This window comes from Callospermophilus lateralis, chromosome 9, assembly GCF_048772815.1.
Source record: "Callospermophilus lateralis isolate mCalLat2 chromosome 9, mCalLat2.hap1, whole genome shotgun sequence".
Lineage (NCBI taxonomy): Eukaryota > Metazoa > Chordata > Mammalia > Rodentia > Sciuridae > Callospermophilus > Callospermophilus lateralis.
Genome location: NC_135313.1, coordinates 32,141,482 through 32,163,201, shown reverse-complemented (window position 1 = coordinate 32,163,201; position 21,720 = coordinate 32,141,482). Strand labels below are relative to the sequence as shown.

The 21,720-nt window shown below is 35.5% G+C and overlaps 1 protein-coding gene across 2 annotated transcripts in view; it reads left to right on the top strand.

Moving 5' to 3' along the window:
- Window positions 1-21,720, top strand: part of Carf (calcium responsive transcription factor) — a 67,134-nt gene that overhangs the window by 33,719 nt on the left and 11,695 nt on the right. For both annotated transcript variants that reach the window (XM_076866887.2, XM_076866888.2), the window contains 3 exons: window positions 16,358-16,478; window positions 18,744-18,887; window positions 21,364-21,597. In XM_076866887.2, coding sequence (XP_076723002.1) covers window positions 16,358-16,478; window positions 18,744-18,887; window positions 21,364-21,597 — 499 coding nt within the window. The remainder of the gene's footprint in view (window positions 1-16,357; window positions 16,479-18,743; window positions 18,888-21,363; window positions 21,598-21,720) is intronic.

The window sequence follows — 21,720 nt, the reverse complement described above, 5'->3', positions numbered from 1 at the left end:
TCCCTCCTCCAATCCATATAGTCTCTCCTTCTTTTTTTCTTTCTTTTTTTTGGTTCTGGAGATTGAACCCAGGGGTGTTTACTGAACCACATCCCCAGCTCTTTGTATATTTTATTTAGAGATAGGGTCTCACTAAGTTGCTTAGGGCCTCACTGAGTTGCTGAGGCTGGCTTTGAACTCAAAATTCTCCTGCCTCAGCCTCCTAAACTGGGATTACAGGCAAGTGCCACTGTGCCTGGCTTTCTTCTTTCTTAATTTGTCTTTTAGTCCAAATCTGTATTCATTTTATGTAGCTTGTAACCCTGGAGTTACTATATAGGAATTGTATATTGTCTGAATTTAATATATAGAATTCTAAAGTTAAAGTTCTCAAGCATTTGGTGAGTTACAGTATTCATAGATACTGTGTAGTTTACTAAGGTAGTAGAGTTTCAAGCAATCTCTAGATAACTACTATAGGACTAGTCACACTCCAAAGAACATAAAAATAAGTGATTTAATTCAAGATTATGGGAACACTAATATAACTGTAAGAGTTGCAGTCTCATCCTGGACCTCTGAGATTAATAGGAAATATTTAAGTCTCGGGGTATAGCTCAGTGATCCAGCACTTGTCTAGTATTCATGAGGCCCTGGGTTCTATCCCCAGCACTTAAACAAAAAAATATTTAAGTGAAGATAAGATAAAAATAGCTACTACTGCCTGGGTTTCATCAGTATTCTAAAAAGAAATGAAGCATAAAAATGAAACTTGGGGGTTCTGGGATGGTGGGTAAGTGGTAGAGCACCTGCCTAGCTTGCGTAAGGCACTGGGTTCAATAGAAGTCCATTGACAACAACAAAAAATAAATAAATACATAAATGGACCTGGGGGCTGGGTCCATTTATTTAATACTCTACCTGAAGAATATCCATTTTATATACTGGTTGAATTCAGATCAGACCCACTGGTCTACTAGTGAAAGACTAGTGGTAGAGCACTTCCCTATCACATGTGAGGCACTGGGTTTGATCCTCAGCATCACATAGTAAATAAATAAAATAAAGGTATTGTGTCCATCTACAACTAAAAAAAATGAACCTGAAGTAGCTCAGGACATAGGTCAGCATGCATGAAGTCTTGGGTTTCATCCTTAGTATTGCATAATAGAAAAAAAATAACAAACTTGAAGTCATGAAGTTCTCCTTTTTCCTTCCCTTATTTTAATCTCCTTAACTCTATAGAAAGCCATTACATGAAGTTGGTTTGTTTCTTTTTTTTTTTTAAATAGTTGTAGATGGACAACCTTGGTTTGTGTCTTTTCAATTTAAGTATTTATATATTTATAATTACAATAATGTATTTTATTTAAAAATATATAAAAAGATAAACTATAGATATTATTTTGCAAAATTTTCACTCACCTTTGTATTTTGAGATCTATCCATATTTATGCTTATAGATCCTAGTTAATACAATTTAATTAAAGTTTATAATATTCTAGTGTATGACTATTTTTCCATTAGCTATCATTTAGTTTGTTTTCAACTTTTTGCTATTATAAAGAATGCAGGGATTTGATAGAAAAAGACATACATAGACTGAAGGTGAAAGGTTGGGAAAAATCATATCACTCATATGGACTTCGGAAACAAGCAGGAGTGTCCATACTCATATCAAATAAAATAGATTTCAAGCCAAAGTAAATCAAAAGGGATAAAGAGGGACACTACATACTGCTCAAGGGAACCATACACCAACAAGACATAACAATCATAAATATATATGCCCCAAACAATGGTGCAGCTATGTTCATCAAACAAACTCTTCTCAAGTTCAAGAGTCTAATAGACCACCATACAATAATCATGGGAGACTTCAACACACCTCTCTCACCACTGGACAGATCTTCCAAACAAAAGTTGAATAAGGAAACTATAGAACTCAATAACATAATTAATAACCTAGACTTAATTGACATATATAGAATATACCACCCAACATCAAGCAGTTACACTTTTTTCTCAGCAGCACATGGATCCTTCTCAAAAATAGATCATATATTATGTCACAGGGCAACTCTTAGACAATATAAAGGAGTAAAGATAATACCATGCATCTTATCTGATCATAATGGAATGAAATTGAAAATCAACGATAAAAGAAGTAAGGAAAAATCATGCATCACTTGGAGAATGAACAATAGGTTACTGAATGATCAATGGGTTATAGAAGACATCAAGGAGGAAATTAAAAAATTCTTAGAGATAAATGAAAACACAGACACAACATATCGGAATCTATGGGACACATTGAAAGCAGTTCTAAGAGGAAAATTCATTGCTTGGAGTTCATTCCTTAAAAAAAGAAAAAAAAAACCAACAAATAAATGATCTAATACTTCATCTCAAAATCCTAGAAAAAGAAGAGCAAAACAACAGCAAAAGAAGTAGAAGGCAAGAAATAATTAAAATCAGAGCTGAAATTAATTAAATCAAAACAAAAGAAACAATTGAAAAAATTGACAAAACTAAAAGTTGGTTCTTTGAAAAAATAAATAAAATCGACAGACCCTTAGCCACGCTAACAAAGAGAAGACGAGAGAGAACTCAAATTACTAGCATCAGGATGAAAAAGGCAATATCACAACAGACACTTCCGAAATACAGAAGATTATCAGAAATTATTTTGAATCCTTATACTCCAATAAAATAGAAGATAGTGAAGGAATCGATAAATTTCTTAAGTCATATGATCTTCCCAGATTGAGTCAGGAGGATATTGACAACCTAAACAGACCAATATCAATTCAGGAAATAGAAGAAACCATCAAAAGACTACCAACTAAGAAAAGCCCAGGACCGGATGGGTATACAGCAGAGTTTTACAAAACCTTTAAAGAGGAACTAATACCAATACTTTTCAAGCTATTTCAGGAAATAGAAAAAGAGGGAGAACTTCCAAATTACTTCTACGAGGCCAACATCACCCTGATTCCTAAACCAGACAAAGACACTTCAAAGAAAGAAAACTACAGACCAATATTTCTAATGAACCTAGATGCAAAAATCCTCAATAAAATTCTGGCGAATCGGATACAAAAACATATCAAAAAAATTGTGCACCATGATCAGGTAGGATTTATCCCTGGGATGCAAGGCTGGTTCAATATATGGAAATCAATAAATGTTATTCACCACATCAGTAGGCTTAAAAATAAGAACCATATGATCATCTCGATAGAAGCAGAAAAAGCATTTGACAAAGTACAGCATCCCTTTATGTTCAAAACTCTAGAAAAACTAGGGATAACAGGAACATACCTCAATATTGTAAAAGCAATCTATGCTAAGCCTCAGGCTAGCATCATTCTGAATGGAGAAAAACTGAAGGCATTCCCTCTAAAATCTGGAACAAGACAGGGATGCCCTCTCTCACCACTTCTGTTCAACATAGTTCTCAAATCACTGGCCAGAGCAATTAGACGAAAGAAATTAAAGGCATAAAAATAGGAAAAGAAGAACTCAAATTATCACTATTTGCAGATGACATGATTCTATACCTAGCAGACCCAAAAAGGTCTACAAAGAAACTATTAGAGCTAATAAATGAATTCAGCAAAGTGGCAGGATATAAAATCAACATGCATAAATCAAAGGCATTCCTGTATATCAGCAACAAATCCTCTGAAATGGAAATGAGGACAACTACTCCTTTCACAATATCCTCAAAAAAAAACAAAATACTTGGGAATCAACCTAACAAAAGAGGTGAAAGACTTATACAATGAAAACTACAGAACCCTAAAGAGAGAAGTAGAAGAAGATCTTAGAAGATGGAAAAATATACCCTGTTCATGGATAGGCAGAACTAACATCATCAAAATGGCGATATTACCAAAAGTTCTCTATAGGTTTAATGCAATGCCAATCAAAATCCCAACGGCATTTCTTGTAGAAATAGATAAAGCAATCATGAAATTCATATGGAAAAATAAAAGACCCAGAATAGCAAAAACAATTCTAAGCAAGAAGTGTGAATCAGGCGGTATAGTGATACCACACTATACTACAGAGCAATAGTAACAAAAACAGCATGGTACTGGTACCAAAACAGGCGGGTGGACCAATGGTACAGAATAGAGGACACAGAAACCAATCCACAAAATTACAACTATCTTATATTTGATAAAGTGGCTAAAAGCATGCAATGGAGGAAGGATAGCATCTTCAACAAATGGTGCTGGGAAAACTGGAAATCCATATGCAACAAAATGAAACTGAATCCCTTTCTCTCGCCATGCACAAAAGTTAACTCAAAATGGATCAAGGAACTTGATATCAAATCAGAGACACGGCATCTGATAGAAGAAAAAGTTGGCTACGATCTACATACTATGGAGTCGGGCTCCAAATTCCTTGATAGGACACCCATAGCACAAGAGTTAATAACTAGAATCAACAAATGGGACTTACTCAAACTAAAAAGTCTTTTCTCAGCAAAAGAAACAATAAGAGAGTTAAATAGGGAGCCTACATCCTGGGAACAAATCTTTACTCCTCACACTTCAGACAGGGCCCTAATATCCAGAATATACAAAGAACTCAAAAAATTAGACAATAAGATAACAAATAACCCAATCAACAAATGGGCCAAGGACCTGGACAGACATTTCTCAGAGGAGGACATACAATCAATCAACAAGTACATGAAAAAATGCTCACCATCTCTAGCAGTCAGAGAAATGCAAATCAAAACCACCCTAAGATACCATCTCACTCCAGTAAGATTGGCAGCCATTAGGAAGTCAAACAACAACAAGTGCTGGCGAGGATGTGGGGAAAAGGGTTCACTTGTACATTGCTGGTGGGACTGCAAATTGGTGCAGCCAATTTGGAAAGCAGTATGGAGATTCCTGGGAAAGCTGGGAATGGAACCACCATTTGACCCAGCTATTTCCCTTCTCGGTCTGTTCCCCAAAGACCTAAAAAGAGCATACTACAGGGACACTGCTACATCCATGTTCATAGCAGCACAATTCACAATAGCAAGACTGTGGAACCAACCTGGATGCCCTTCAATAGACGAGTGGATAAAAACAAAAATGTGGCATTTATACACAATGGAGTATTACTCTGCATTAAAAAATGACAAAATCATAGAATTTGCATGGAAATGGATGGCATTAGAGCAGATTATGCTAAGTGAAGTTAGCCAATCCCTAAAAAACAAATGCCAAATGTCTTCTTTGATATAAGGAGAGTAACTAAGAACAGAGTAGGGAGGAAGAGCATGAGAAGAAGATTAACATTAAACAGGGATGAGAGGTGGGAGGGAAAGGGAGAGAGAAGGGAAATTGCATGGAAATGGAAGGAGACCCTCAGGGGTATACAAAATTACATACAAGAGGAAGTGAAGGGAAAGGGAAAAAAATATAAGGGGGAGAAATGAATTACAGTAGATGGGGTAGAGAGAGAAGGGGGGATAGTAGAGGATAGGGAAGGCAGCAGAATACAACAGACACTAGTATGGCAATATGTAAATCAATGGATGTGTAACTGATGTGATTCTGCAATCTGTATACGGGGTAAAAATGGGAGTTCATATCCCACTTGAATCAAAGTGTGAAATATGATATATCAAGAACTATGTAATGTTTTGAACAACCAACAATAAAAATTAATTAAAAAAAAGAAATTTAATTTTATAATTAAATTTAACTTAAATTTAGTTTAATTTAAATTTAGAAATTTAAAGCACAATTTTAGAAACAATAACAAAAACAAATCACCAAATATGCAAAAACAGTATTGAAAGAAATAAGAACAATTTAAGAAAACTCTACTGATTCCTATGCCTTCAGATATTAGAAGTGACACATAAAAAATATAAAATAACTTATAAATTCTTTAAAAAAAAAAATGCAGGGGCTGGGGCTGGGCTCAGTGGCAGAGCGCCTGCCTCGCCCATGTGAGGCACTGGGTTCAATCCTCAGCACCACATAAAAATAAATAAACAAAATAAAGATATTAAATCCATCTATAACTAAAAAATATTTTTTTAAAAAATGCAGTAGTTAAACTTACACAATATATGTCCTCTAATGAAAAGTATAGTTTGGGGAGTGTATACCTGAAAGTAGAATTGCTGATTCTGAAGTATGCCCTTTCCATCTTTGCAAGATTATCTCTAATTGCTTTCTGAAATAATTACTGTGCTCTGAAACTTCTGGGGCCAGATTAATTTTAAAATTCTGCATTTTGGGAATGTAACAAGCTAATGTTATAGAACACTCCTTGTAAATGTCCTATAGAAAACATCAAATATGGGGCTGGGGTTGTGGCTCAATGCTAGAGTGCTTGCCTTGCACGCACGAGACCCTGGGTTCAATCCCCAGCACCATATAAAAATAAATAAGTGAAATAAAAGTATTGTGTCTAACTACAACTAAAATATATATATATATATATATATATATATATATATGTATGTATGTGTGTGTGTATATATATATATATAAATATTTAAAAAAAAGAGGGGGCTGCAGATGTGGCTCAAATGGTAGCATGCTCGCCTAGCATGCGTGAGACACTGGGTTCGATCCTCAGCACCACATAAATATAAAATAAAGATATTGTGTCCACCTAAAAATACTAAAATAATAATTATAAAAAAAGAAACCATCACATAATCAAATAATAATTCCTTAAGGATAGTCACTGTAAGTGGAATAAGAACTATAAATAGCTTTACATAGGTTAGATCAGGTTTTACAGTCAATTGATTCCAAAAAATACTGTTTTCTGAGCTTTTTCGATTTTAGACTTGCTTATAACTAATTTTCACTCTTGTCAACAATGTATGAAAATTTTTCTTTCCCACATTTAGTCCATGACTTTGCATTGCCAGACTTTAAAAAATATTTATATTACGGAACTTTTTGTGTGTGTATTAATGTATACACACATTAATATACATAAGATGACATAAGAAACCCCAAGACTCAATTCTAGATAGGGCAGAGGGGTGGGAAGGGTAGGGAGAGGGCAGGGGGTTAGAAATGATGACAGAATGCGATAGACATCATTATCCAAAGTACATATATCAAGACACAAATTGGTGTGAATATACTTTATATACAACCAGAGATATGAAAAATTGTGCTCTATATATGTAATATGAATTGTAATGCATTCTTCTGATGTATATTTAAAAAATCAATCAAAAAAGAAGCCCCAAGACTCTATGCAGTGGTCGTTCATATCTGTAATCCCAGCTATGTGGGAGACTGAGGCAGGAATATCATGTTTGAGACCAGCCTAGGCAACTTAGGAAGACCCTGTCTCAAAAATAGAAGGGAGGGGGTGAAATCTAGGACATAGTTCAATTACAAAATATTTGCCTAGCATGTACCAGGCCTTTGGTTCAATATCCAGTACTGGGGGGGCAGGAAGAAAAGGAAGAAGAAATCCCCCAAAGTATGAGTATCTTATCTATTATGTTGCTTCAGCTTCAACTATCAGCATATGGTCAGCCTCATTTCATCTATACCTCTACTCACTTCTTTATTTCCCCAGATGGTTTTACAGCAAATTCCAGAGATTATATCATGTATAATTACTAAAGCACATAGTATGTTATAAATTTCTTTTCATCTAAAGATTTCTCTCTTTTCCCCTCAGGCAGTTTGTCCTGTAGAGTTTGCTGTATTCTGGATTTTGCTGATTCTGTTTCTGTGGTGTAGTTTAACACATTCTTTTATCTCCCATGTTTCTATTAACTGTAAGATTTAGAACCTTGATTAAATGCAGGTTTGGTTTTTGCAAGAATACCTCATAGGTGTGCTACCTATGTACCTATTTGTGGTGTTCAGACTGATCAGTGAATTATTTTGGAGTATTGTTAAACATTTTTATTTTTGCTAATCTGAGGAATGTGAGAGTATTTTACAATTATTTTGATGTGCATTTCCTTGCTTATTAATTAAGTTGAATATTTTTTATTTGTACATTTATTCTTTCTTTTCTTCCTTCCTTCCTCCCTTTCTTCCTGCCTATTCATAGACTTTGCCCAGTGTTCTGTTTGGCTATTCCTTTAATTTCTTTAGTTTTTGAAAGGATTTCTGGTTCTTTATATTTTTAATTGAAATTCTTTGTTAAATGTATTATAAAGTAGAATTTCTCCTGGGGCTGGAGTAGTGACTCAATGGTAGAGCACTTGCCTAGCATGTGTGAGGCACTGGGTTCAATTCTCAGCACTGCATATAAATAAATAAAATAAAGATCCATTGACAACTTAAAAAAAAATTTAAAGTAGAATGTTTCTCATACTGTTAACTTTCTCCTTTTAAGTAAAAGGAGAAAGTTAACAGTATTATTATTAATAAGCTTTAAATTTGACATCAGCTTTATCAATGTTTTTGTTGACTTTTTTATTTTATATTTTGAAAGTCTGCTATATCCTATAGTAGAGTAGGATATTCAACTTAAACTCTTAAGCTATATAGTTTTCATTTATATTTATTTGTATTATAGCTATGTAACAAATTATCCCAAACTTGGTGGCTGAAAACTACAAACATTATCTTAGTTTCTAAGGGTCACAAATCCAACAGCAACTTAGCAAGATGGTACTGCCTCATGAAGTTAGGGTCTTTTTTTTTTAATTTTTTTTTATTTTTTTCATCTTTCATACATTTGATTCATGCATTTCCATTTTTACCCCAAATACAAATTGCAGAATCACATCAGTTACACATTCACAATGTTTACATAATGCCATATTAGTGACTGTTGTATTCTGCTGTCTTTCCTATCCCCTACTATCCCCCCTCCTCTCCCTTCCCATCTTCCCTCTCTACCTCATCTGTTGTTGTTCCGTTCTCTCCCTCCCCCTCCTTTCCCCTCACAACCTCATATATGTGATTTCGTATAATGATGAGGGTTTCCTTCCGTTTCCTTGCAATTTCCCTTCTCTCTCCCTTTCCCTCTCATCACTCGTCTCAGTTTAATGTTAATCTTTTCCTCATGCTCTTTCCCTCTGTTCAGTTCTTAGTTGCTCTCCTTAAATCAAAGAAGACATTTGGCATTTGTTTTTTAAGGATTGGCCAGGTTCATTTAGCATAATCTGCTCTAATGCCATCCATTTCCCTGCAAATTCCATGATTTTGTCATTTTTTAGTGCTGCATAATACTCCATTGTGTATAGATGCCACATTTTTTTTATCCATTCATCTATTGAAGGGCATCTAGGTTGGTTCCACAGTCTAGCTATTGTGAATTGTGCTGCTATGATCATTGATGTGGCAGTATCCCTATAGTATGCTCTTTTAAGTCCTCAGGGAATAGTCCGAGGAGGGTGATAGCTGGGTCAAATGGTGGTTCCATTCCCAGCTTTCCCAGGAATCTCCATACTGCTTTCCATATTGGCCGCACCAATTTGCAGTCCCACCAGCAATGTACAAGTGTACCCTTTTCCCCACATCCTCGCCAGCACTTGTTGTTGTTTGACTTCCTAATGGCTGCCAATCTTACTGGAGTGAGATGGTATCTTAGGGTGGTTTTGATTTGCATTTCTCTGACTGCTAGAAATGGTGAGCATTTTTTCATGTACTTATTGATTGATTGTATGTCCTCTTCTGAGAAGTGTCTGTTCAGGTCCTTGGCCCATTTGTTGATTGGGTTATTTGTTATCTTATTGTTTAATTTTTTGAGTTCTTTGTATACTCTGGATATTAGGGCTCTATCTGAAGTGTGAGGAGTAAAGATTTATTACCAGGATGTAGGCTCCCTATTTACTTCTCTTATTGTTTCTCTTGCTGAGAAAAAACTTTTTAGTTTAAGTAAGTCCCATTTGTTTATTCTTGTTATTAACTCTTGGGCTATGGGCGTCCTATTAAGGAATTTGTAGCCTGACCCCACAATATGTAGATCGAAGCCAACTTTTTCTTCTATCAGGTGCAGGGTCTCTGATTTGATATCAAGTTCCTTGATCCATTTTGAGTTAACTTTTGTGCATGGCGAGAGAAAGGGATTCAGTTTCATATTTGTTGCATATGGATTTCCAATTTTCCCAGCACCATTTGTTGAAGATGCTATCCTTCCTCCATTGCATGTTTTTAGCCCCTTTATCAAATATAAGAAAGTTGTAATTTTGTGGATTGGTTTCTGTGTCCTCTATTCTGTACCATTGATCCACCTGCCTGTTTTGGTACCAGTACCACGCTGTTTTTGTTACTATTGCTTTGTAGTACAGTTTGAACTCTGGTATCGCTATACCTCCAGATTCACAGTTCCTGCTTAGAATTGTTTTTGCTATTCTGGGTCTTTTGTTATTCCATATGAATTTCATGATTGCTTTATCTATTTCTACAAGAAATGCCATTGGGATTTTGATTGGCATCGCATTAAACCTGTAGAGAACTTTGGGTAATATCGCCATTTTGATAATGTTAGTTCTGCCTATCCATGAACAGGGTACATTTTTCCATCTTCTAAGATCTTCTTCTATCTCTCTCTTTAGGGTTCTATAGTTTTCATTGTATAAATCTTTCACCTCTTTTGTTAGGTTGATTCCCAAGTATTTTATTTTTTTTGAGGATATTGTGAATGGAATGGTTTTCCTCATTTCCATTTCAGAAGTTTTGTTGCTGATATACAGGAATGCCTTTGATTTATGCGTGTTGATTTTATATCCTGCCACTTTGCTGAATTCATTTATTAACTCTAGCAGTTTCTTTGTAGACCCTTTTGGGTCTGTTAAGTATATTATCATGTCATCCACAAATAGCGATAATTTAAGTTCTTCTTTTCCTATTTTTATGCCTTTAATTTCTTTTGTCTGTCTAATTACTCTGGCTAGTATTTCAAGAACTAAATTGAATAGAAGTGGTGAGAGAGGGCATCCCTGTCTAGTTTCAGATTTTAGAGGGAATGCCTTCAGTTTTTCTCCATTTAGAATGATGTTAGCTTGAGGCTTAGCATATATAGCTTTTACAATGTTGAGGTAAATTCCTGTTATCCCTAGTTTTTCTAGTGTTTTGTACATAAAGGGATGCTGTACTTTGTCAAATGCTTTTTCTGCATCTATCAAGATGATCATATGGTTCTTATCTTTAAGTCTATTGATGTGGTGAATAACATTTATTGATTTCCATATATTGAACCATCCTTGCATCCCAGGGATGAATCCTACTTGATCATGGTGCACAATTTTTTTGATATGCTTTTGCATTCGATTCGCCAGGATTTTATTGAGAATTTTTGCATCTAAGTTCATTAGAGATATTGGTCTATAGTTTTCTTTCTTTGAAGTGTCTTTGTCTGGTTTTGGGATCAGGGTTATGTTGGCCTCATAGAATGAATTTGGAAGAGCTCCTTCTTTTTCTATTTCTTGAAATAGCTTGAAAAGTATTAGTATTAATTCTTCTTTGAAGGTTTTGTAAAACTCTGCTGTATACCCATCCGGTCCCGGGCTTTTCTTAGTTGGTAGTCTTTTGATGGCCTCTTCAATTTCTTCTTTTGTTATTGGTCTGTTTAAATTGTGTGTGTCTTCCTGACTCAATCTGGGCAGATCATATGACTTAAGAAATTTATCGATATCTTCACTATCTTCTATTTTATTGGAATATAGCGTTTCAAAATACTTTTTAATTATCTTCTGAATTTCTGTAGTGTCTGTTGTGATATTACCTTTTTCATCCTGTATGTTAGTAATTTGCGTTCTCTCTCTTCTTCTCTTCGTTAGCATGGCTAAGGGTCTGTCGATCTTATTTATTTTTTCAAAGAACCAACTTTTAGTTTTATCAATTTTTTCAATGGTTTTTTTTGTTTCAATTTCATTGATTTCCGCTCTGATTTTAATTATTTCTTGTCTTCTGCTATATTTGCTGTTGTTTTGTTCTTCCTTTTCTAAGGTTTTAAGATGTAGTGTGAGTTCATTTATTTGTTGGTTTTTTTCTTTTTTTGAGGAATGAACTCCAGGAAATGAATTTCCCTCTTAAAACTGCTTTCATTGTGTCCCATAGATTCCGGTATGTTGTGTCTGTATTGTCGTTTATCTCTAGGAATTTTTTGATTTCCTCCTCTATATCTTCTGTAACCCATTGATCATTCAGTAACATATTGTTCATTTTCCAGGTGATGCAGGATTTTTCCTTCCTTCTTTTATCATTGATTTCCAGTTTCATTCCATTATGGTCAGATATGGTGCATGGTATTATCTCCACACCTTTATATTTACTGAAAGTCACCCTATGGCATAATATATGGTCTATCTTTGAGTAGCATCCATGTGCTGCTGAGAAGAATGTGTATCCACTTGATGACAGTTGATATATTCTATATATGACGGTTAAGTCTAGGTTATTGATTGTGTTATTGAGTTTTATAGTTTCTTTGTTCAGCTCTTGTCTAGAGGATCTGTCCAATGGCGAGAGTGGTGTGTTGAAGTCCCCCATAATTATTGTGTTGTGGTCTATTTGACTCTTGAACTTGAGGAGAGTTTGTTTTATGAACGTTGCAGCACCATTGTTTGGTGCATACAAATTGATAATTGTTATGTCTTGATGGTGGATAGTTCCTTTTAACAGTATATAGTGTCCTTCTTTATCCCTTTTGATTACCTTAGGTTTGAAGTTGACTTTATTCGATATGAGAATGGCCACTCCTGCTTGCTTCCGAGGGCCATGTGAGTGGTATGATTTTTCCCAACCTTTCACCTTAAGTCTGTGTATGTCTTTTCCTATCATATGAGTCTCCTGAAGGCAGCATATTGTTGGATTTGTTTTTTTAATCCAGGTTACTAGCCTATGTCTCTTGATTGGTGAATTTAAGCCATTAACATTTAAGGTTACAATTGAAATATGGTTTGTTCTTCCAGTCATGTATATTTATTTATTTATTTTAGATTGGTTAGTTTTCCCTCTTTGGTTATTTTTCTCCCCCTCTACTGAGATACCTCCCACTGTTAGTTTTGGGCGCTATTTTTCAATTCCTCTTCTTGTAATATTTTGCTCAACATACTTTGCAGTGCTGGTTTTCTAGCTGCGAATTCTTTTAGCTTTTGTTTATCTTGAAATATTTTAATTTCATTGTCAAATCTGAAGCTTAGTTTTGCTGGATACAGTATTCTTGGTTGGAATCCATTATTTTTCAGTGTTTGAAATACGTTGTTCCAGAATCTTCTCGCTTTCAAAGTCTGTGATGAAAAATCAGTCGTTAACCTAATTGGTTTACCCCTAAATGTAATCTGCCTCCTTTCTCTCGTAGCTTTTAGTATTCTCTCCTTATCCTGTATGTTAGCTATCTTCATAATTATGTGTCTTGGTGTTGGTCTATTATGGTTTTGGATGTTTGGGGTCCTGTAAGCTTCCAGGATTTGGCAATCCATTCCATCTTTCATCTCTGGGAAGTTTTCTAGTATTATCTCATTTAGTATGCTATCCATTCCTTTGTACTGATTCTCTGTGCCTTCTTCTATCCCAATGACTCTCAAATTTGGTCTTTTGATGAGATCCCATGTCTCTTGGATAGATTGCTCGTGAGATTTCAGCATCTTTTCTGTGTTGACTATATTCTTTTCAAGTTGATAAACTTTGTCTTCATTATCTGATGTTCTGACTTCTACTTGATCTAGTCTGTTTGTAATATTCTCATTAGCGCTTTTAATCTGATTTACGGTTTCTTGCATTTCTATGATTGCAGCTTGATTTTTTTTTTTAACACCTCTATCTCCTGATAAAGCTCATTCTTTGCGGATTGAATTTGTGTGGTTAGTTCCTCTTCAAAATATACTTTCAATGCTTGGATTTGCTGTCTCATGTCTTCTCTAATATTCTGTTCCATCTGAATTAGGTATGCCTTGATTTCTTTCCCTGTCCATGTTTCTGATTCTTCTAGGTCCTCCTGTATATTTAGGTTGTCCTGCATTGTTTGTAACCCTTTTTTCCCTTGTTTTTTCATATTGTTCACGTTGCTTTCCAGCTCTGTTTGACTGCTTAGTAACTGCTTTCTCCTATACATTTGTTTTGGCTTTGTATATCTCTGTTGTCTCTCTTTTGTGGTGGGAGATTATGCCTAGAAATGTTGGGCTTTGTTGTACTTTAAAGCTGATTCATTCAATTCATATAAGGCTTCTAGGTTCTGTATGCATATAATGTTTTGCTGTTTGTTCTTAGGACTATATGTTTAGGTTGGGTGCTCTGGTGGTACGATGGTTAGTATGTCTTGGCTACTTTAGAAGATTGCTCCACTGAAGGTGGATACTACCAGGCAATTGGATCAGGGTGTTGGTAGTAGCTAGGTATTTAGGAGTCTTATAGACAGCCTCGAGACATTCACCTATTTGCATTTAGACAATTACACGCAATGGAAGATATAATGCTTGGGATGAGAGTTGGGGGTTAGGGGAATGAAGGTGCTGTTAAAAAGAAAAAAGGATAGAGGGAGAGATAGATTAGAGGGGAATGAAAAGAACAATAAAACTTGAAATGGGATAGAAAGAGAGAAGGAAAAGGGGAGAAAGGAACAGGGAGAGATGAAGGAGAGAAAAAAAATATCAACAACAACAACAACAACAAAAATTAAAGTCTTAGAGATCCACCTTCCTCTCTTCCAGTAGGCGGTGCTGTGCCCTCCAAGCGGAGCGTCTGCTCTCTACCTGCCGAGAGCTATCTCTGTAGGGCGTCTCCTGGGGGTCTCTCAGACTTGTCAGTCCAGAGCCATTTCACTTCTCCAGCTCTTAACCCCCTTCCTCCTGCCAGCCTGCCAGCCAGGTCCTTTTCCCCAGAAGTGACTTCCCCGAGATCTAGTTACACTTGCAGCCCCACCGCGTGCCCCTTTTAAGCCCCAGTGCTGTGCTAAACTGGTGGCTAAGACCTTGGGGTTCACCGCTGGTGATATGTGGGGCTGGGGGTCTGGGATCCCCTCTGCTTCCCTACGGACACGACCCCTGAGAAGTCAATGAATTTTCCTGGCTGCTTGTATCAGTATGGGGAGTCACGCACCTGCTAAAGTGGATTCTGCTGGGAAGGAATTCCACCGGCTGAACTCCGATGACGTCACCTCTCTGCTATGGCGGGGCCCCAGGCTCCTTGTTGGAGTGTCCGAGGGGAGGGGTGGGACTGGTCCGGCCCGGTTCGCCTCAGCTCCTGGCTTGTGGAGGCTTGGTTAAAGACTTCTTCCTGCCAAGCTGTGTCTCGGCGTCTAGCAGGACCCAGTCACTTTGGCTGCGGGCGGGTGGACGGATCTGCAGCTGTGCCCGCGGTGCGCGGACTGTGGCTGGTGGATTTGGAACTCCGCATCTCTGGCAGGGTCCCACTCGTCCCGGTCACACAGATGCTTCAAAAAAATCCTAGTAGCTCCCAGGCGGTCTCTCTTCAGTGCAATTTTCCTAGGAGAATCTCCGTTGGTAGAATCCAAGAGTTATCCTTGCGACTTTATGACCCCATCACTGTGAGTGCATTAAAAGCACAACCTTTCTGCCCGCCGCCATGTTGGATCCCTCCAGCAAGTTAGGGTCTTTTAACTTAATATCAAAAATAACATCCTGGGGCTGGGGTTGTGGTTCATCAGTAGAGCACTTGTCTAGGGCGTGTGGGGCTCTGGGTTCAATCCTTAGCACTATGTAACGATAAATAAATAAAATAAAGGTATTGTGTGCAACTACAACTAAAAAATAAATACTTAAAAAAAAAATAACATCCTGTCCCTTCTGCCACGTTCTCTAGAAGTAAGTTGATAAATCCAGTCCACTGGGTAGAGTGGGTGAATTACACAAGGCAATGAATCCTAGGAGGCAGGAATCCTTGGGGCCATCTGAGAGGCTGCTTACTATAGGATTCTAACAGCCATATAAAAAGAAGAAAATAAATAATTATAAAAGGAAATAAAAATTTTAAGCGATATCATTATTAACCAAATCTAGCATTTGCGAATTTCTATTTACATAAAGTGGTTCATTTTATTATTACTAAAAATCATGTGTCTACGTTATCAGTAGACATTCAGTAAATGTGATGTTTGCCAATTTTCCTTACCATAATTACGGACGTTTGCTAAATTTTATAATAAACTTTTTAAAAAATTTTTGTTTTAGTTGTTAATGGACCTTTATTTTGTTTATATGGTGCTGAGAATTGAAGCCAGTGCCTCACACATGCTAGGCAAGCTCTCTACCACTGCGCTGCAGCCCCAGCCCTATAATAATAAACTTTTAAATTTGTGTTTGTACATCTTGGTAAAACATACTAATGTTTTCTTTCCATTAATTTGTATAATTAAAAATATAGATTTTAACATTGTCTTTACCTAGTTATTTTTAATCTAGTGTATAGAGTAGACACTTGAATTAATATCAATAGTTGGTTTTGGCCTACAGGGAGTAGAGCTGTGGTAATGGAGTGTCAGTACGGGCCAAGAAGGAAAGGTTTCCAGTTAAAAAAAATCAGTGAGCAGGAAAGCAGGTCATGTCAGCTCTACAAAGCTACTTGTCCAGCCAGGTAAGCTTAATTTTCTTTTATTTTTCATTAAGTCCTTATTTTTTAATTGAAAATATGGGCATATTTGTTAAGATTAAATAAGGCCAAAAGGTATACAGTGAATCTGAAGTTCTGTCTCACTTCTGCTCTGTGTCCCTCTTTAAGGCCAGTTTGTAAAGTCATCTTACAAAGGTATTCTGTGTGTATCTCACCTTTTATCCCCATAAATATTTTCTTCCCTTAAAGTTGGATGATAGTATATCTTCTTTACTACTATGAATTCACATTAATTTATTTACAATCTGAAAGCCTGTAGTTATATCTAGTGCACAGATATCATGCTACATACCACTGTGAATGTAATGATATGTACAAAAGAATATTCTTTCTTTTTAATGCTATGTAATATTTTCATTTGTGGGTGCATTATTTAATTAATTCTCTAATGATGGATATATATGCTATGAAAAATATTCTTTATTGCTGCATACAAATCTGTAGTTAACAACATCATACATATTTGTGTACTTGTACATGCTTATCAGTAAGATAAATTCCTAGAAATGAAATTACTGGAGCAAAGTTCTATCATTTTAAAATGTTGGCAAGTATTGCAAAATTGTTTTTTAAAGAGATTTTACTAATACATTCATACCAGTAATGTATGAAATTAACATTGTAAGTTTTAGATAGAACATGGGTACAAGGTAGTTATTACTCTAGGTGAGAATGAAAAATATGAAGCAATGAAAGATTTTAACTAATATTTTTCTTTTAGATATTATAAATATTTAAAATTACTAGCAAAGTAAAATTTAAATGATAATATGAGCTGGGTATAATGGCATATGCCTGTAGTCCCAACTACTTGGGAGATTGAAGTGGGAGGATTATTGGAGCCCGGGAGTTCTAAGTCAGCCTGGGCAACATAGCAAGACTCTGTGACAAAAACAGAATAAGACAAATGATAATATATAATGGTTGGCCTTAGTTGATCTTTGAAACATTATTAGCATAACATCTTATATTACAAACTTCAGCATTCTCAAGAAGTTTTAAAACACCATTTAGAGGCATTTCATATTTAATTTCATGTTAACTTTATGGAATATTCAAGCATGACTATAAGATAAAAAATGCATTTTAAATATAAGCAATTCAAAAACTTAAGGTTTAACTGGGAAGAAAACCTCTAGATGTAAATAACTAATTTTATTCTCCATCATTCTCTAAGTACTTTTAGGGTATCTACTCTGTGCCCAAAAACTATTTTCGGTGTCAGAAGGAGGAGGAAATTCAAGAGGAATAGATTTTACTTAATCCCACACAACCGAAAGTATTATTGGGGTGGATCAGGAAACAAATTGTTAAGAAAATATGATAGCGGCTGGGGTTATAGCTCAGTGGTAGAGTGCTCGCCCAGCATTCGAGAGACACTGAGTTCGATCCTCAGCATACATAAAAATAAAATAAAGGTATTGTGTCCACCTACAACATATAAAGATTAAGCAGCTTAAAAAAGAGAGAAAAAACAAGATAATAGGAAATGTGTGGTTAGCTACCTGTTGTAGGTTCTCAGAAAAGCAATCTATTCATGCAAACTCATAGCAGGAAAGAAAGTGCATTCTAACCTAGATGCTGAAATTTAGATTGAATTTGATTAGAAAGTTAGAGGGAAGATATTGCAGTCTATGAGAACCATATAAATTAAGATATGGGACAATTGCATATACCATATCAGAGGAGGACAGGACATGGAGAAGATGAACTTCATGGGACAAGAATTGAATTACTTGAAGTAATTGTAAGATTAGGTAAATAAAGTAGAATTATTCAGAATGCCTTCAGTGTTGCCAAGAAATTTATACTTGATTAAAAAACAGGCAGATTCTTCAATAGAGGAATACAAATGTGAAGAATTATTGAGGTACTGATGTATCAAGTGAATATAAATAATGAAAACTGGAGACACAGCAGTCTACAAGAAGGCCATTAAAGCAGTCCAGGCATAAGGTAATTATGGCTTCCAGGAGAATGAGAAGAGGCAAATCCAAAAAAAAAAAAAAAAAGCCTAAAAATACTTGGTCATTTTTATTCAAGTCTTAATTATTGTTAATTTACTAAGTATCATGCACTTAAAACATGGCCTATCTTTCATAAGCCTCTGGATACTTTCTAGATAAATTGAACTTTCTCTAAATTTAAATGTTTAAACATTGGTTGATAAGTTAGATTTTCTTGTGATTATAATATAATGAAACTGATTTTTCTTTTTCTTAAATAAAGGATTTACATTAAAAAGGTACAGAAGTTTCCTGAATATAGAGTACCTACAGACCCCAAAATTGACAAGAAAATAATCAGAATGGAACAGGAGAAAGCTTTTAATATGCTAAAGAAGAACTTGGTAGATGCTGGTGGTGTTCTTAGGTATAACATTTATATAATTCTTTTATTTACTAATTAATTAGCTCCATTTCCAATAATTCTTTTGTAAGATACATTATTTTGTTTTTCAATGATTTCACTGAGAAATGGTTTTAGGGCCAGGGGTATAGCTCAGTGGTAGTGCACTTACTTAGAATGCACAAGGCCTAAGGTGTGATCCATAACACTGCAAGAAAAAAGAAAAGAAAAAAAAAATAAAAAGATATCGTTTTATAAGGTAGACATCTCATTTTCCTTGCATAATTTGTAGAGTTTTGTAATATTATAGATAATTGTAGATAATTTGAACCAAAGAATTATACCATACACCCATATGTAATGCCCCTCGTAAAAGTAACAAATACACATTTAGTAATATGTTTTATTATATATTTAGTATTTTGTGTCAGATACTTATTAAAATGAGTAGAATTTGTAACCACTGTAGCCACCCATCTTTGATTACTCTGGCAGCCAGAAATGAATTCTAAGCCCTAAATATAGAAATTCTATTTTATCCTTCAGATTTTAATTAGGAAGAAATAATAGCTTTCTTGTTTACTTTGCTTTGTGTCAATGTAGGTAACACATTATGAGATCAAGTGTAGGGAAAATAGTTTTTGTGTGACCTTAGTTTTTCTTTTTTTTTTTTTTTTTCTTCCTGCAATGCTAGAGATCAAACCCAAAGCCTCATGCATGCTAGGCAGGTGCTCTATTGCTGAGCTACATTTCCAAACCCTTGTGTGATCTTTAATAAAAACTTTTCAGGTGTATGGAAGTGAATTGAGTTAGTTAGATCCTTCAAGTTGGAGAACATTGTATGTAACTTAAAGTAGACTTCATTTTATTTAATATCAGAATATAAGAATTTTGTGCCAAAATATTTATTAAAACAGTATCCTACGAGATCAGTTTATTTCCTAGTAACTATTTTTATACTGATGTTCAGTAGACTTATATTCACCTTTTAGTTCATTTTCTTGCTCATGGAGCAGGAGGAGCTGGGAATGTTGTAGCCACAGTATATTGAGCTCCTGTGGGGAAAGATCTTCCCATACAGTTCAGTCTTGATAGACTCTGAATTAAAATCTACTCTGGTTGATTGATGGGTGGTAGGGAAATGACAGAAATGTAATATGGAACAAATGTTTGATAAATGGGAAAATACATAGTTTTTTTTTTTTTTTGAATTTTAATATTTTTATTTTTTAGTTATCAGCGGACACAACATCTTTGTTTTGTATGTGGTGCTGAGGATCGAACCCGGGCCGCACGCATGCCAGGCCAGCGTGCTACCGCTTGAGCCACATCCCCAGCCGGAAAATACAGAGTTTAAAGACTGATGATTTACAATGTTGTCTCTGTATTTGGGAGTAAAATTTGCTTAATATGAAATTTATAGGCTGGGGTTGTGGCTCAGTGGTAGAGTGCTTGCCTCACATGTGTAAGGCACTGGGTTCAATTCTCAGTACCGCATATAAGTAAATGAATAAAATAAAGGTTCATCAACATCTAAAAAAAAAATTTAAAAATTTATAATATCCTTTTCGTGTATTTTTTAAATCCATGCATCATCCTGCCATAGTGAAAGTCTATAAAGATATTTAAAGATTTTTATTTAATTGGGTCTAAAGGTAATCTTATTAAGCAGAAGTCATTTTAAATTATATTCAATATAAGACAAGCACAGTGACACATGCCTATAATTCCAGTGATTCAGGAGACGAAGGCAAGCGGATGGCAAGTTGAAGGCCAACCTCAGCAATTTCAAGGCCCTAAGCACTTTGTGAGACCATTTAACATCAAATCTTTTCTTAAAAGGGTTGGGGATATAACTCAGTGGTAAAGTGCCCCTGGGTTCAACCCTCAGTCTCCCCAAAATAACTTTATTCAGTATGGCATAATCATATATAATTTTTCTTAAAAGAGTATTCTTTCTCTTGATGAGTTTTTGTTTTCTTCTTGGTGAATGTTTTAGCCAGCTTTTTTGCTTCTGTGATTAAAGGACCCAACAATTTTAGGAGAGGAAAAGTTTATTTGAAGATTCATGGTTTCAGAGGTCTTAGTCCATAGAAGGCCCGCTCCATTCCTTGGGGCTCACAGTGAGGCTGAATATCATGGCGGGATAGTGTAGCAGAGGGAAACAGCTCACATCATGATCAGTAAGCAGACAGACTGACTCCACTCTCCAGACAAATTATATATTCCAAAGCTATGCCCCAGTTCCTACCTCCTCCAGCTACACCCTGCCACTTCAATTACCACTCAGTTAATCCCTACCAGGAATTAATTCACTGATTAGGTTAAGATTATAACCCAATCATTTCTCCTCCAAACCTTGCACTGTCTCACACATGAACTTTTGGGGGACACCATATCTATACCATAATGATTAACCTAATTATGATTCCTGCATTTATCTAATAATATTAAATGATTTTAAAATTTAAATTTAATAATTTAAATACTTTCTTGTCAGGTGGTATGTACAGTTACCTACACAGCAAGCTCATCAGTATCACGAATTAGAGACTTCCTGCCTCCCTTTGTCACCTTCCCCTTTTCCTGTGTCTTCTCTTGAAGAAGAGGAAACTACAGTTAGAGATGAGAATTGTGCATTGCCATCACGTCTGCATCCTCAAGTAGCCCATAAAATTCAAGAATTAGTATCACAGGGAATAGAACAAGTATATGCAGTAAGGAAACAGCTAAGGTACAGTAGATGCAAATTGTTCTTTTGACATTTTTCATTTTTGTTTATTGTTTTAAATAATATACTTCAGATTACAGATATTTTCAAGGATATCTGCTATTTGAATAAATAATTAATAGAGCT